Consider the following 16,463-nt stretch of genomic DNA (forward strand, 5'->3'; position numbering starts at 1 on the left):
ATCTTTCCCAGAATCAGGATCTTTTAGAATGAGTTAGTTCTTTGCATCAGGTGGCCAAAGAATTGGAGTTTCAGCTTCAAAATCAGTCCTTCCAATGAATATTTAGGGCTGATCTCCTTTAGGATGGACTGGTTGGATCTCCTTGCAGTCCAAGGGACTCTCCAGAGTCTTCTCCAACACCACAGTTCAAAAGCATCAGTTCTTCTACGCTCAGCTTTCTTTATAGTCCAACTCTCACATCCATACCTGACCACTGGAAAAACCATAGCCTTGGCTCGTCGGACCTTTGTTGGCAAAATAATGTCTCTGCTTTTTAATATGCTGTCTAGGTTTGTCATAGCTTTTCTTCTGAGGAGCAAGCATCTGAATTTCATGGCTACAGTCATTATCTGCAGTGATTTTGGAGCCCATGAGAAGAAAGTCTGTCACTGTTTCCATTGTTTCCCCATCTATTTGCCATGAAGTGATGGGACTGGATGCCATGATCTTTATTTTCTGAATGTTGAGTTTTAAGCCAGCTTTTTCACTCTCCTCTTTCACTTTCATCAAGAGGCTCTTTAATTATTCTTCGCTTACTGCCATAAGGCAGAAACCACCATCAGTTCAGTTCAGTTCAGTCACTCAGTCATGTCTGACTCTTTGTGACCCCATGGACTGCAGCACCCAGGATTCCCTGTCCATCACCAACTCCCAGAGCTTACTCAAACTCATGTCCATCAAGTCCATGATGCCATCCAACCATCTCCTCCTCTGTCATCCCCTTCTCCTCCTACCTTCAGTCTTTCCCAGCATCAGGGTCTTTTCCAGTGAGTCAGCTCTTCGCATCAGGTGGCCAAAGTAGTGGAGCTTCAGTTTCAGCATCAGTCCTTCCAATGAATATTCAGGACTGATTTTCTTTAGGATTGACTGGTTTGATCTCCTTGTGGTCCAAGGGACTCTCCAGAATCTTCTCCAACACCACAGTTCATTTCTTTATAGTCCAGCTGTCATATGCATACGTGACTACTGGAAAAACCAGAGCTTTGACTAGACGGACCTTTGTTGGCAAAGTAATGTCTCTGCTTTTTAACATGCTGTCTAGGTTTGTCATAGCTTTTCTTCCAAGGAGCAAGCGTCTTTGAATTTCATGGCTATATCATCTGCAGTGATTTTGGAGCCCCCCAAAATAAAGTCACTCACTGTTTCTTTCCACTGTTTCCCCATCTAATTGCCATGAAGTAATGGGACAAAATGCCATGATCTTAGTTTGCTGAATGTTGAGTTTTAAGCTGACTTTTTCACTCTCCTCTTTCACTTTCGTCAAAAGGCTCTTTGGTTCTTTGCTTTCTGCCATGGGTGGTGTCATCTGCATATCTGAAGTTACTGATATTTCTCCCGGCAATCTTGATTCCAGCTTGTGCTTCATCCAGCCTGGCATTTCACATGATGTACTCTGCATATAAGTTAAATATGAAGGGTGGCAATATACAGCCTTGATGTACTCCTTTCCCAATTTGGAACCAGTCTGTTGTTCCATGTCCAGTTCTAACTGTTGCTTCTTGACCTGCATACAGATTTTTTAGGAGGCAGGTAAAGTGATCTGGTATCCCAATCTCTTTAAGAATTTTCCACAGTTTATTGTGATCCACACAGTCAAAGGCTTTGGTGTAGCCAATAAAGCAGAAGTAGATATTTTTCTGGGACTCTTTACATGTAGTCCAGCTGATGTTGGCAATTTGATCTCTGGTTCCTCTGCCTCTTCTAAATCTGGCCTGAACATCAGGAAGTTCACAGTTCACATACTGTTGAAGCCTGGCTTGGAGGATTTTGAGCATTACTTTGCTAGCGTGTAAGATGAGTGCAATTGTGCAGTAGTTTGAGCATTCTTTGGCATTGCCTTTCTTTGGGATTGGAATAAAAACTGACGTTTTCCAGTCCTGTGGCCACTGCTGAGTTTTCCAAATTTGCTGGCATATTGACTGCAGCACTTTCACAGCATCATCTTTTAGGATTTGAAATAGCTCAGCTGAAATTCCATGACCTCCACTAGCTTTGTTCGTAGTAATGCTTCCTTAGGCCCACTTGACTTTGCATTCCAGGATGTCTGGCTCTAGATGAGTGATCACACCATTGTGGTTATCTGGGTCATGAAAATCTTTTTTGTACAGTTCTTCTGTTTATTCTTGCCACCTCTTCTTAACATCTTCTGCTTCTTTTAGACCCATACCATTTCTGTCCTTTATTGAGCCCATCTTTGCATGAAATGTTCCCTTGGTATCTCTAATTTTCTTGAAGAGCTCTCTAGTCTTTCCCATTCTATTGTTTTCCTCTATTTCTTTACATTGATCACTGAGGAAGGCTTTCTTATCTCTCTTTGCTATTCTTTGAAACTCTGCATTCAAATGACTGTATCTTTCATTTTCTCCTTTGCCTTTAGCTTCTCTTCTTTTCTCAGCTATTTATAAGGCCTCTTTAAATAGCCATTTTGCCTTCTTGCATTTCTTTTTCTTGGGGATGGTCTTGATCACTGCCTCCTGTACAGTATCACCAATCTCCATCCATAGTTCTTCAGGCACTCTGTCTAGCAGATCTAATTGCTTGAATCTATTTGTCACTTCCACTGTATAATCGTAAGGGTTTTGATTTAGGTCATACCTGAATGGTCCTGTGGTTTCCCTACTTTCTTCAATTTAAGTTGGAATTTGGCAATAAAGTATTCATGAACTAAGCCACAGTCAGCTCCCGGTCTTATTTTTGCTGACTGTATCATCTTTGGCTGCAAAGAATATAGTCAATATGATTTTGGTATTGATCATCTGGTGATATCCATGTGTAGAGGCTTTTCTTGTGTTATTGGAAGTGGGTGTTTGCTATGGCCAGTGGGTTCTCTTGGGAATATATCCATGTGTAGAGGCTTTTCTTGTGTTATTGGAAGTGGGTGTTTGCTATGGCCAGTGGATTCTCTTGGGAAAACTCTGTTAGCCTTTGCCCTGCTTCATTCTGTACTCCAAGGCCAAATTTGCCTGTTACTCCAGGTGTTTCTTGACTTCCTACTTTTGCATTCCAGTCCCCTATGATGAAGAAGACATCCCTTTTTGGTGTTAGTTCTAGAAGGTCTTGTAGGTCTTCATAGACCCATTGTTCTTCAGCACCTAGACTTAGATTACTGTGATATTGAATGGTTTGCCTTGGAAACGAACAGAGATCATCCCGTCATTTTTGAGACTGCACCCAAGTACTGCATTTTGGACTCTTTTGTTAACTATGATAGCTACTCCATCTCTTCTAAGGGATTCCTGCCCACAGTAGTAGATATAATGGTCATCTGAGTTACATTCACCCATTCCAGTCCATTTTAGTTCACTGATTGCTAAAATGTCGATGTCCACTCTTGCCATCTCCTGTTTGTCCACTTCCAATTTGTCTTGATTCATGGACCTAACATTCCAGGTTCCTATGCAGTTTTAGTCTTTGCAGAATTGGACTTTACTTCCATCACCAGTCACATCCACAACTGGGTGTTGTTTTTGCTTTAGCTCTGTCTCTTCATTCTTTCTGGAGTTATTTCTCCACTGATCTCCAGTAGCATATTGAGCACCTACCGACCTGGGGAGTTCCTCTTTCAGTGTCCTATCTTTTTGCCTTTTCATACTGTTCATGGGGTTCTCAAGGCAAGAATACTGAAGCGGTTTGCCATTCCCTTCTCTAGTGGACCACATTTTGTCAGAACTCTCCAGCATGACCCCTCCATCTTGGGTGGCCCCACATGGCATGGCTCATGGTTTCACTGAATTAGATAAGCCTGTGGCCCTTGTGATCAGTTTGATTAGTTTTCCGTGATTGTGATTTTCATTCTGTCTACCCTCTGATGGATAATGAGGCTTATGGAAGCTTCCTGATGGGAGAGACTGACAGGGGAAACTGGGTCTTGTTCTGATGGGCAGGGCCATGCTCAGTAAATCTTTAATCCGGTTTTCTGTTGATGAGGGAGGCAGTGTTCCCTGCTGTTGTTTGACCTGAGGGCAAACTATGGTGGAGGTAATGAAGATAATACCAACCTCCCTCAAAGATCCCGTGCATGCTCTGCTGCACTCAGTGCCCCCCCCCCCACCCTGCCACCATATGACCCAGCAGTCCCACTCCTAAGCATATACCCTGAGGAAACCAAAATTGAAAAAGACACATGACCTCGATGTTCCTTGCAGCACTGTTTACAATAGTTAGAACATGGAAGCAACCTAGAGGTCAATCAAAAGATGAATGGATAAAAAAGTTGTGGTACATATACACAATGGAATATTAGCGTTTAGTGTTAGTTGCTCAGTTGTGCCCGACCCTTTGCGACCCCATGGAATGCAGCTCATCAGACTCCTCTGTCCATGAGATTTTCCAGGCAAGGATACTGGAGTGGGTTGCCATTTCCTTCTCCAGGGGATCTTTCCAACTCAGGGATTGAACCCAGGTCTCCTGCACTGCAGGCAGATTCTTTACCGACTGAGCTACAAGGGAAGCCCCAATGGAATATTACTCAGCCATAAAAAAGAACACCGTTGAGTCAGTTCCAATGAGGTGGATGAACCTAGAGCCTATTATACAGAATCAGAAAGAGAAAGATATATATCGTATACTAACACATATATATGGAGTCTAGAAAGATGGTACCAAAGAATTTATTTGCAGGGCAGCAATGGGAAAACAGACATAGAGAACTGACTTATGGACATGGGGAGAGGGGAGGAGAGGGTGAGATGTATGTAAATAGTAACATGGAAACTTACATTATAATATGTAAAATAGATAGCCAATGGGAATTTGCTATATGTCTCAGGGAACTCAAACAGGGGCTCTGTATCAACCTAGAGAGGTGGGATGGGGAGGGAGATGGGAGGGAGGCTTATGAGGAAGGGGACATATGTATACCTATGGCTGATTCATGTTGAGGTTTAACAGAAAACAACAAAATTCTGTAAAGCAATTATCCTTCAATTAAAAAGTGAGTTCAGTTCAGTTGCTCAGTCATGTCCAACTCTTTGCAACCCTATGGACTACAGCACACCAGGCTTCCCTGTCCATCACCAATTCCTGGAGCTTGCTCATACTCATGTCCATTGAGTCAGTGATGCTATCCAACCATCTCATCTTCTGTCATCCCCTTCTCCTCCTGCCTTCAGTCTTTCCCACCATCAGGGTCTTTTCCAATACGTCAGTTCTTTGCTTTAGGTGGCCAAAGTATTGGAGTTTCAGCTTCAACACTCAGGACTGATCTCCTTTAGGATGGACTGGTTGGATCTCCTTGCAGTCCAAGGGACTCTCAAGAGTCTTCTCCAACACCACAGTTCAAAAGCATCTGTTCTTCAGTGCTCAGCTTTCTTTATAGTCCAACTCTCACATCCATACATAACTACTGGAAAAACTATAGCTTTGACTATATAGAGTTTTGTAGACAAAGTGATGTCTCTGCTTTTTAATATGCTGTCCAGGTTTGTCATAGCTTTTCTACCAAGGAGCAAGCATCTTTTAATTTCATGGCCGCCGTCACCATCTGCAGTGATTTAAATTAATTAATTTAAAAAAGTGTATGTTTTAGGAATAATGTAAGCCTTTTGAACTAATTTTAGAGGTAATCAATTCTTTCCTCTTGAATGCTGAGAGAAGTTTACTCAGGTAGAATTTTTCACGCATTGATAAAATGATTTAGCTTCACTCAGAATTGGAAGGACTATGATAGGCTGTCAGATGCTCTGTAGGAATTGAGATTTGTCTCTTACTGGCTTGCCATTTGAATTATCCTACTTAAAAGTGATATGAAGTGTTTAGCTGTAAGAAGTGAAAGGGACGACCGAGGATGAGATGGCTGGATGGCATCACTGACTCGATGGATGCGACTCTGAATGAACTCCGGGAGTTGGTGATGGACAGGGAGGCCTGGCGTGCTGTAATTCATGGGGTCTCAAAGAGTTGGACACGACTGAGCGACTGAACTGAACTGAACTCTTGTTTTACAAGATAGATGTTAACTGTTTGCAAATGCATCTCTTTTTTAGTACTGCTTTAAAAATCTGGGGTTTTCATGTAGTATGCCTGCCTCTTTGTTTTCCTTAGTAATGACTTTCTCATATTTTACTCTTGATACATCTTCTGTGACTGTTTGCTGGGATGCTTATCTAAAATGTGAATACTTCCTAACTTATCTATGCCCATGACTTTATTTTTAGATTTTAAGTTGCTGATGTATGGAAACAATCATCAAATTTTAATTAATTTCAAGGCTTCTTTGCATTCTCAAAGTTTGCATTCCCCCTTTTTTTTAGACTTATTTTTACCTTGTATGTTACCCTTGTAGTCTTTCCAGACAGTTCAGCAGTTAATACTCAGAGTAGGAGATCTGAATCATTTGTTTTAGCCTGTTTGATGTAAAAAGTCTGTGTGAGGTGGTAAATTCAACATAGTTCCTTCATATGTAATTTCGCTTTTAAGTCAGGCTTTTTGTGGCCTCTTATCATGGGATGTGTATCAGTCAGTATTAGATTTGGCTGCATATAGTTAAAGTCCACCAGGAGGGCTTAAAATAGAAATTGATTTTTCCCTCACGTTTGTAAAGTCTAGAATTAGAAAATGATGGGGGTGATAAGGAGTTTCACAATATCAGGGTCACAGGCTTCTTCTGTCTTACTGTTCTTCCATACCCGTCTCATGATCCTGAATGGCTTCTTGAACTCTAGCTCTCACATCCAGACTCCATCCAGCAAGAATGAAGAAGAGCAGAAAGGCAAAAGGGTCCTCTGGTTAATTCCGTCCCTCTGAGCAGGCTTCTCAAAAGTCATGAAGCCATATTGTTTTACATTTCTTTGACAGTACAGCGCTTGTGTCCTCTTGGGGAATGTCTGTTGCCAGGGAGGCTAAAATGTATAGAATTTTTTTCTCCTGCCACAATGTATCCAGCTAGACGTCTGGGTTATGTTCATTGTGAAGGAGGGGTGAAATGGGTGTTGGGGTGAGCAGTCAGAAGCCTCTGCCTCACAGTTATTTCTGAGTTCTAATAGGAAAGTAGCAAGTGGAGCAATATCTGGGTTATGATATAATCATGGAAAGTGATGGCTAAGAAACCTCTGCTCTGCCTGTGGACTTGGACTTAAACTTTTACCCCTAATCATTATTATTTTTTGTATTACTATTTTCCAAGTATATGTGTTAAGTACTTTTCATACATTTTATGTAGTTCCCATGGTAGTATCTGTTAGGCACTGTCCATTTCATGTCATAGGTGAGAAAACCAAGACACAGATAGATTGTATAATTGGCCTACATCCTCAGAATAGTCACTTGGGAATCGAATGTTGAGTGTGCACTTAAAGATCACCACTGATAACTGCTCCTGTCCTCTGTTTATTAATCTGTCCACCTATGTATCTATCCCTCAGACACCACTGCCACCCCTGTCCCCGCCTCTTGTACCCAAGAATCATTTGAGGTTGCTCAAGCACAAAGAACAGAAAAACAAACAGATAGGTAGATTGAACTACATATAAGAAAGAAAATAGAATGAAGTTGAGGTTCAAATGATACACAGAGTTCAGTGCTGTATGATCCTACAGAGATGCTGAAAGTCACCACCTGAGTTCTCATTGTGTCCTACCAGAAACTAAAAGGCAGAAAAACAAGGTAGAATTTTTTTTTAATGTGGACTCTTGGCTTTATTTTTCAGTCATATGATAATTTGAATCCTTATAAAGAATACTAGTTCTTTTTTCATATAGTGCTTCAAGGAATTATAAAGATAATTATAATAGCGTTGTTACCATTTTCTGATTTTTCTCTTTGTGGGATAGGTCAACTGAATTACCATTGCTTTTTTTTTTTAAGATATGCATACTCAAAGAGAAAATATTTTAGCTGGACGTAGATCATGTACTTAGTAAAACTAGGGCTCATTTTTGTTTGTTTTGAGAAATATTCCTGTCATTGTTTTGAAAAGATACACATTCTATAAGATTGGGATCTTGGTAAAAATGGTATGGTGCTAAACAGTTGTTTGTTAGAGCTTCCCCGTACATACACAGGCTGGTGAGCTGCTTCAGGACATCTTTTGTCTTATTTCTGTTTTTCTCCAGTCTCCTCAGTGTGTAGAGGTTTTCAGTAAGTGGTTAATGAATAAATGACTAGTAAATGAAGAAAGTCTGTTAGTGAATGTTATTATTAATATCGCTGTATCTTAAAACTTAAGAAAGTCAGTGGCCCTACCGGAATAGAGAAAAAGTAGGTCATTCTCTATATAGCCCTTTCTAGTTGTATGAGGTGGGTTTTAGTACCGTTAATGGTTGGACATTGGGACCGCATAGAGTCCAGCCCTTGAACATGTTGTGTTTGGAGAATCACCATAGCTGTGACACACCTGGAAAGTGGTGGCTGTAAAGGCGAGTTGCAAGAGTTAAGTCTGGCAAGTTCCTGGCCTGTAAAAGTTACTGATCGGTTTTAAGGAATGAAAGTTAGATTCAGATTTTCAAAGACTTTCTATGACACGTTATCTTTTTAAAAGTGACGTTTTTCATGGGGCAAAGAAAGGACATGATTTGAAAAAACATTTGAAAAATAAAAAATAGAGATCTACTTCTTGCATTTTAGTTTTCAAGATTCCTCATGACCAAAATATTAACAGAACATTTGAGTTTAATTATTTAATTGTTTGTTTTTACTTCTCAGGATGTGATCTTCGTGGTGGGAAGCCAAGTTTTTAAACTACCCCAATGGATGCAGACAGTGATGTTGCATTGGACATTCTAATTACAAATGTAGTCTGTGTTTTTAGAACAAGATGCCATTTGAACTTAAGGAAGATTGCTTTAGAGGGAGCAAATGTAATTTATAAGCGTGATGTTGGAGTAAGTATCTGATTTTTGTTATGTGTGCTACATAGCCTAATTTTATAGTGCTGCGAATGACATAATAAGTTAAGAATGAGGATAATACCTTATACATTTATTATAAAAATTAAGAATGGGTATGAAGGCCCTGCTGAAGCTCTGAAAATTAAATGCCAGTATATCTTGGTAAATTTGCATTAGTTCTTCAGGCTAGAAATGAAGTATAGATGAATTCAATTAAAAATTTCAGTGAGTCACGAAGATTTTCATGTTCATCAATAATGCCATCTTCACTTTTAAAAAGAAGTAAATAATCTGCCAAAAAGAGAGGGACAGGCTTAATGCTGCATTGAAACTTGAGCATGCCATATGGCAGACAAGTCATTATTCCTGGGAACGTTAACATCTTGAGTTGATGGACAAGCTGGTAGTGAAAGACAACTAAAGGAAGAAAAAACTCTGTTTCTTACTTAGGTAAGAAATTTTATAGTGTATTTTAACTCGAATTTTGTTTTGAGCCTGTGATAAATTGGGTCTCCCCAGGTTTACTAGCTTTCTAGTTTAATAATATATGACTAGAGAAAGAGAGGAACTCAAAATGTAACAAGAGTTTTAAGAAGAAATGTCCAATTCCTTTTTTTGTTACATATTCAGTAAAACATTTAGCTCTTTTATATATTATGGCCATTTATTAAATATTGCCATAAATGAAAAGTTGCAATGAAAATTTAAATTCACATGTTATCTTGGACCTTAGTTCCTGACCTGTTTACACTCACACTGTAGAAAATGTAATCCAAATCCATAGCTCTAAGTGCCTTTCATTTCTAAGAAGTCTAAAATTACATCTCCAGCTCCAAACTTCCTCCTGCATTCAAGATTTGCACATCAGTCATGAATATGTAATAGGCATATCAGCTGTAAGACACAGAAGAAAGTAATGAGCACCATGAAGCAGAGACTAGCAGGGTTAGAAGTCACAGAGGGGTGAAGGGATGGGTGTGTTGGTGAACTGGTCAGGGAGTGTCTCTCTGTAGCGATGACATCTGGTGAGAGACCTGAATGAAGTGAGAACACTGAAGGAAGAGAATGCCAGATGAAAGCAACAGTGACGCCAAGTTCCTAAGGCATGCGCAGTTTGGCGTGTTCGAGGGTCCATGCACGTTGCAAATTCCAGTTATGTGAGCAGAGTGAGCAGTTGGAATGTGTACTTGTAGTACATTGATTTCAAGTAGATAGTGAGAGATATAGACAGGCCTTGACTTTTTTATTAATTAACTGTCCTTTGGAATTAATATGTTCTTTACGTTCAGTGTGGTTCTTGATTTCAGAGTGGGTGGTTTGGAGAACAGTTATTTCAGTCTTAGGTAAGCTTGAAGTAGTATTTCAACATAAAATGGCCACACAGAGGAGAACCATGTGTGGAAATTAACCAAGCTGTTGGGTTTTTGGTTTTCTTTTCTTTTTGCAGAAAGTATTAATGAAGCTTAGAAAGCCTAGAATTACAGCTACAATTTGGTCCTCAGGAAAAATTATTTGCACTGGAGCAACAAGGTAAATGTTACTTGGGTTTTTATTTTTTAATTTTCCCCTCATGGGAAAGACATTTTTCCAGACTTGAACACAAAATCACATGTACAGTTTGTTGTATTCCTCAGTATAAAATTTATTTCTTGTGTAACTGATAATCTTTTTCTTTCTTTCAAACCATAGTGAAGAAGAAGCTAAATTTGGTGCCAGACGTTTAGCCCGTAGTCTCCAGAAACTAGGATTTCAGGTAACGTTTTCAAAAGCTATCCAAGCTGCAGATATCCAAAAATTTATTTCCAAAAGTTTTATATATATATAGGATTGAAGAAGTCTCCTCAAGATCCTCTTATGATTGACCTTTTTTTAAGTTGTATAATTCTGTCCCTTCAGCTCAAAACGTAGTGCCAGACTTTGCCCACAAGGATGTTTGTATGGGATCCTGGCTTTTTCACAAATTGCTTTCCCATAGAGAGAGACTTTGTTTCCTTATAGATTAACTGCTTTTCAACTCCTGACATTTTTCACTTCTCTCTCTGTCATTCACACTCTCTCACACACATGCACACACACAATCTGTGTTTGATCATCACAAGAATGCTGTGTCAGGATGATGAGTGAGAGCCACAGGACCCTATTGACACATACACACTGCTTAGCAGGCTCTCAGCCTTAAGGTGACCATCTCTAGCAGGTCAGCCTTATAAAATAGAGTTTCTGGAGGCATAACTTTGAATAAAATGAATATGTATCCTGGACTCACTGGGTCACTTAGAAATGATGAGTAAGTAAAAGAAAAAGAGATGGGCCTAGGCAGTTTGGGATTTGGGTGGCAGGGGATGGGGGGTCAAGTTTCTCTCTGATGACTGCAGTCTCCCCTGAGGTGGAAGGTGGCCAAGCAGGCACCGAGGTGCTGGGGGTGTGGGGATGTTGGTGCTGGCCAGGAGTTCGGTAGAGAGCCGAGACTGATGGCAGGGCCACTGGATACGTCTCGTGACTTTCTCTCATTGCCTTGTGACTGTGCTGAGTTGGAGGATAGTTAGTTCATCCAGATTTGCGGTTTTACTAGGAACAGTTGAAAGGATTACAGGGTAAAATCATTAAAATATTGGCAGAAGTGGCTAAAGTTATTAATATTGAGAGGATATTATTTTCAGCCTCGGAGCCTCTTTTCTTAGCCTTACGTTAGAGATGTTGCGAGAAATCCCAGTGAGTTAAAGACACAATTTTGTCACTCTGTTCCTCATTCCATCCCCCCAAGTGAGCCGACATCTAACTAAATTCACAGAAACCTGATTCTACCTTACTGCATATAACAAGAAGTCTGGCCTTTGGAGCTCAGAGTCCACTGCTTGTTGAGTTTGAAATGACAGCTTTTCCATTTTGACTCTTTTTGGAGGAATCTGCTTTAATGTTTCCTCACTGTTCTCCCTCTTACACTAATAGATTAAATATCCCGTTTAAAGTACAGTCTTAAAATAAGATTCAGAAGACCCAGATGTACTATTTTATTCATGCAATTATCTCAGGCTTTGTTTATTTTTTAATAAAGTTTTTGAGCTCCCCGCTTCTCCACTTTAATTACAGCAATAAGCAGTCTCTGGTAACTTCAAATATTAAATCATGCTTTAAATGTTTCTGTTTATCTTGTTTGCTCTTATTTTTAAGGATTAAAATTTAAGATTTAAAATTAAGATTGCCACAATGAGTAAGTTTTTTGTTTGTTTGTTTCAAAATAATTCATTGGTTTTACTTCTCTCCTAAAGGTAATATTTACAGATTTTAAGGTTGTTAACGTTTTGGCAGTGTGTAACATGCCATTTGAAATCCGTTTGCCAGAATTCACAAAGAACAATAGACCTCATGCCAGGTAGGTCTTCAAAGAATCAATATAACTTATCAAATTTGAAATTACTTGTCAGTCTATAAATATTTATATTAATTGTGGCTTTTTTGGTATAGTTATGAACCTGAACTTCATCCTGCTGTGTGCTATCGGATAAAATCGCTAAGAGCTACATTACAGATTTTCTCAACAGGAAGTATCACAGTAACAGGTATTTTATGATATTGAAACCAAGCTTGTCAATTATGGATTGAATAAGATGAGGTGTTCATACCAAAATAGAGATAAAGTATGCTTTTCCCCTTCTGCCCTCCTCAGAGAGCCAGTCTCCTCATTTTTAACACAGTTGTCGTTCAGCTACTAAGTCATGTCTGACTCTTTGCAACCCCATGGACTATAGCACGCCAGGCTTCCCTGTTCTTCACTATTTCCCAGAGTTTGTGCAAACTCATGTCCATTGAGTCAGTGATGCCGTCCAACCATCTCATCCTCTGTTGCCCCCTTCTTCTCCTGCCTTCAATCTTCCCCAGCATCAGTCTTTTCCAATGAGTCAGTTCTTCACATCAGGTGACCAAAGTATTGGAGCTTCAGCTTCAGCATCAGTCCTTCCAATGAATATTCAGGATTAATTTCATTTAGGATTGACTGATTTGATCTCCTTGCTGTCCAGGCGACTCTGAAGAGTCTTCTCCAGCACCACAGTTCAAAAGCATCAATTCTTCAGCACTCAGCCTTCCATATGATCCAACTATCACATCCGAACAGGACTACTGGAAAAACCATAGCTTTGACTCTACATATCTTTGTTGGCAAACACAGTAGATGAGTTTAACCTGCTTTTAAACATTATTGTGAAATCTTACGTATACAGTTTTGTGTCTGTCTTCTTTATCTTCATCATTACCTTAGTAGATTCATCTGTATTGTTCCACATAGTTGTGGATCAGTCGTTCTTATTGCTCCTTAGCACCCAGCGTGTGACTATATTGTTCCATGGGCATTTGAGTTTTCAGTTTGAAATTAAGAATATTCTAGTATATGTTTTCATATATTGTTTTTAAGTTTATGATGTCTTGCATTTAAAATACTCAAGCCTGTTGTATGAACTTAGAGGTTTTACATGAGCAGAATATTCAAATATAATTGGTATCTATTTGTAATGTGTGTTTTGTTATATCTTCTGAGTCTTCTTAATTATTTGGAAGAGGTGATTTCAAAAGAGTAGGCATAGATGTCAAAGGGTAGCATTAGGTGTGCAGGGTGATTTTTTTTTTTAATGGTATTGTGGTTATAAATTGTTCATAGACATACTAGGGAGTCAGGTCCAGTCTTTGGCAAAATTAAGGAAAACTACTTTAGGTCCTTGAATTTTCTTTTTATTCCATTAATCCTTAAAGGAAAATACACCTATAAACGTTCAATAGAAAAGCTTTAGTTTTGATTCATCCATGGGTTTTCACATCTTCCTTGGAGACTTTTAAAGGCTTTTGCCAGGATCATGCCTGAATCTTAAAAATGGAGTGATGGGGAACAAGTCTCTTTCTTTCCTTCTCTGGGTTTCTACACTTTGGAGCTCAGACTTCACAGGGTTCTAAAATATATAAAGTCCTTGCTAAGTATGGAATTGGGCTTCCCTGGTGGCTTAGTGGTAAAGAATCTGCCTGTCAAGCAGGAGACTTGGTTTGATCCCTGGGTTGGGAAGATTCCCTGGAAAAGGACATAGCAACCCACTCCAGTGTTCTTACCTGGGAAATCCCATGCACTGAAGAGCCTGGTGGGCACAGTCCATGGGGTTGCAAAAAAGTCAGACACGACTTGTGACTAAACAACAAGAAGTATGGAATAAAATAATGCTTATGTAAAATATATATATTAAGTTAATAGATAATTAACACAATGGCAAACTGAAGACCATTGACCTGGTTACCTAGTATGCATTATATATTAACATCTGGAATACCCTCTGAACTGTTAGGTCAGTGGACACATTCTGAGTGGTCCTGACAGGCAGAGCTCTGTTCTCTGGAGGGACTGAGGTGAGTCAGGAAAGGGTTCTCAGTGGATGCGTATGTACATTTTTAGGATCTTTCAAAAAGTAAGTGTAAATGTTAGTGGGGGAAAATACATGTATTTATGTATTTATTCAAAATAGATTTTATGAAAATATTTTTCACTGTTCTATATATATTTTTACCTATTTCAATGAAAGCTTACTTATTTTAAAGTTATTCTTAGCATTGTATGGATTAATAAATATATTACATCACCTCATCCCTGGTGCTTTTTTGTTTTTAATTGGCAGTTATTGTTCAGTCACTAAGTCATGTCTGACTCTCTGGGACCCCATGAACTGTATCCTGCCAAGTTCCTCTGTCCATGGGGTTTCCCAGGCAAGAATACTGAAGTGGGTTGCCATTTTCCTTCTCAGGGGATCTTCCCAATTCAGGAATCAAACTGGTGTCTCCTGCATTGGCAGGCAGATTCTTTTCCGCTGAGCCACCAGGGAAGTAAGCTGTAAGGGTGAATGACCCAATGAGTAGTAAAGATGTGAATACCAGATAGTGGTAAATCTGTGGGGATGTTCAGACCGTGCAGTTTAGAACAGCCCTCTGGTTTCCCAACTCTGGTAGCAGCTTTGTTTACTTCTGCTGGATTCCTTGATACTCCTGTGATGAGCTTCAGTCGTAGCCTAACCAGAAGCCAGGTTACAGTGACCAAAAGGATAATATTATTAATAGTTGTCTAGTCTGTCCTGTTTTCCCTTCCTTTAATGAGCGTATTTTAGCACTTCGTATTTTCCTCTGTGATTTTGTGTGTGTGTTTAATATACTTTCTTTTCACAGTGGTGCCCAAACCAAGATGAATAACATCATTTTATGTTTGATTCCCTTTAACTGTTTGTAAAAAATTGTATTTCTTGGTTGTTACTATGACTGTGTGTACAGTTATATAAGTGTAGATTTTTAAAAGAACAACCTGATATTCTAAGGTACTCAGTTCTTTGTAATTCTGGGAAATCAGCTTTTCCTAGTTTTCTTCTGCCTCTTCTCACCTCTTCCTCCATTGTGTTGTTGCAGGACCCAATGTAAAGGCTGTTGCTTCTGCTGTGGAACAGATTTACCCATTTGTGTTTGAAAGCAGGAAAGAGATTTTATAATTCACCACTTAATTGGTTAGAATCCTTAACTGAGCACCTTTTAAAACCTGCTGCACATTGGACTCAAAAGGAAAACCGGACCAACAGTAACTGAGGAAATAGACTCTTTTATTCTTTCACGGCTACAGTGTAAGCTCCAGGCCCTTTGGATTTTATTTCAAACCTTGCTGTAATATAAAAAGGAAGTTTACAAGACGTGACATTGCTGCTTTTACAAAAGGACACTTCTATTTATTTTCGCAGTGATTTTCATGTCCCCGTGAGCAGAGCTGTCGCCGTGTGCACTACCGCAGATTGCTTTGTTGTTGTCATTATTTTTTTTCCAGTTTGAGCTAATGTGTTTTATTTGTGAATAGTCTTTTACATTTTTGTATGCTGAATATGGGCACCAAAGAACCTGTCAAAGTTATCTTTTTCAATTGAATGTGCACAAATAAAAGTTTGGAAAAGATCTCTCTTCATATCCATTCTATAACTTTTATTCCCCATTTTTCTATTTTAACAAAACTTGTATTCATAATTCTTTTTTTTAATCTATGCAAGCTTAGACTTTTTGCTAAAGTGTGTCAGCTTCGTTTGGAAGTGTATTTTGTAAATATACATATGCCACGTGTGTATAGTATCTTTTAATGCTCTGTTACCAAATATCAAATAGGAATTTTTTTTTCTTGAAGATTAGAAATGAAAACCTGTATATACATTGTAGGGAACCAGAATAGAACTTTATAGATTAAGCATAATGTTTTATGTTGCTAATTTAACATGGTAGAAAATGTTAACCATCTTTTAAAAGTTGCAGAGTTGTAGTTTTAAAAAAAGAAACCTCTTATTACCTACAAGATAAATACAAGAAAAGCTGTGATGGGTTGTACCTCATATGTACCTTTGTTATTCTGGAAAGACTCAACTCTGGTTATAGGAAAAGAATAATCTGAGGTTGATACTCAAGGCTGTATATTAGGAGTCTTGTCAGAAGTTGAAACATTGTGCTGTTTTAACAAGAAGTGCCCCAGGGTGACTATATTAATACTGCAGTTCAACTTGAACTTGAAAGCCATTTTGCAAGATAAGTCTTTCTCCTTGCTGTGTCTTA

At 39.0% G+C, this 16,463-nt stretch overlaps 1 protein-coding gene across 1 annotated transcript in view; it reads left to right on the top strand.

Moving 5' to 3' along the window:
- TBPL1 (TATA-box binding protein like 1) overlaps positions 1-15,821 on the top strand; it is a 38,472-nt gene extending 22,651 nt beyond the window's left edge. The window contains exons 2-7 of the mRNA XM_069598469.1: positions 8,680-8,858; positions 10,312-10,394; positions 10,554-10,617; positions 12,134-12,237; positions 12,330-12,424; positions 15,291-15,821. Coding sequence (XP_069454570.1) covers positions 8,724-8,858; positions 10,312-10,394; positions 10,554-10,617; positions 12,134-12,237; positions 12,330-12,424; positions 15,291-15,370 — 561 coding nt within the window. The 5' untranslated portion in view covers positions 8,680-8,723 and the 3' untranslated portion in view covers positions 15,371-15,821. The remainder of the gene's footprint in view (positions 1-8,679; positions 8,859-10,311; positions 10,395-10,553; positions 10,618-12,133; positions 12,238-12,329; positions 12,425-15,290) is intronic.
- The last annotated feature ends 642 nt before the right edge of the window (positions 15,822-16,463 follow it).

This window comes from Ovis canadensis, chromosome 8 (genome assembly GCF_042477335.2).
Source record: "Ovis canadensis isolate MfBH-ARS-UI-01 breed Bighorn chromosome 8, ARS-UI_OviCan_v2, whole genome shotgun sequence".
Lineage (NCBI taxonomy): Eukaryota > Metazoa > Chordata > Mammalia > Artiodactyla > Bovidae > Ovis > Ovis canadensis.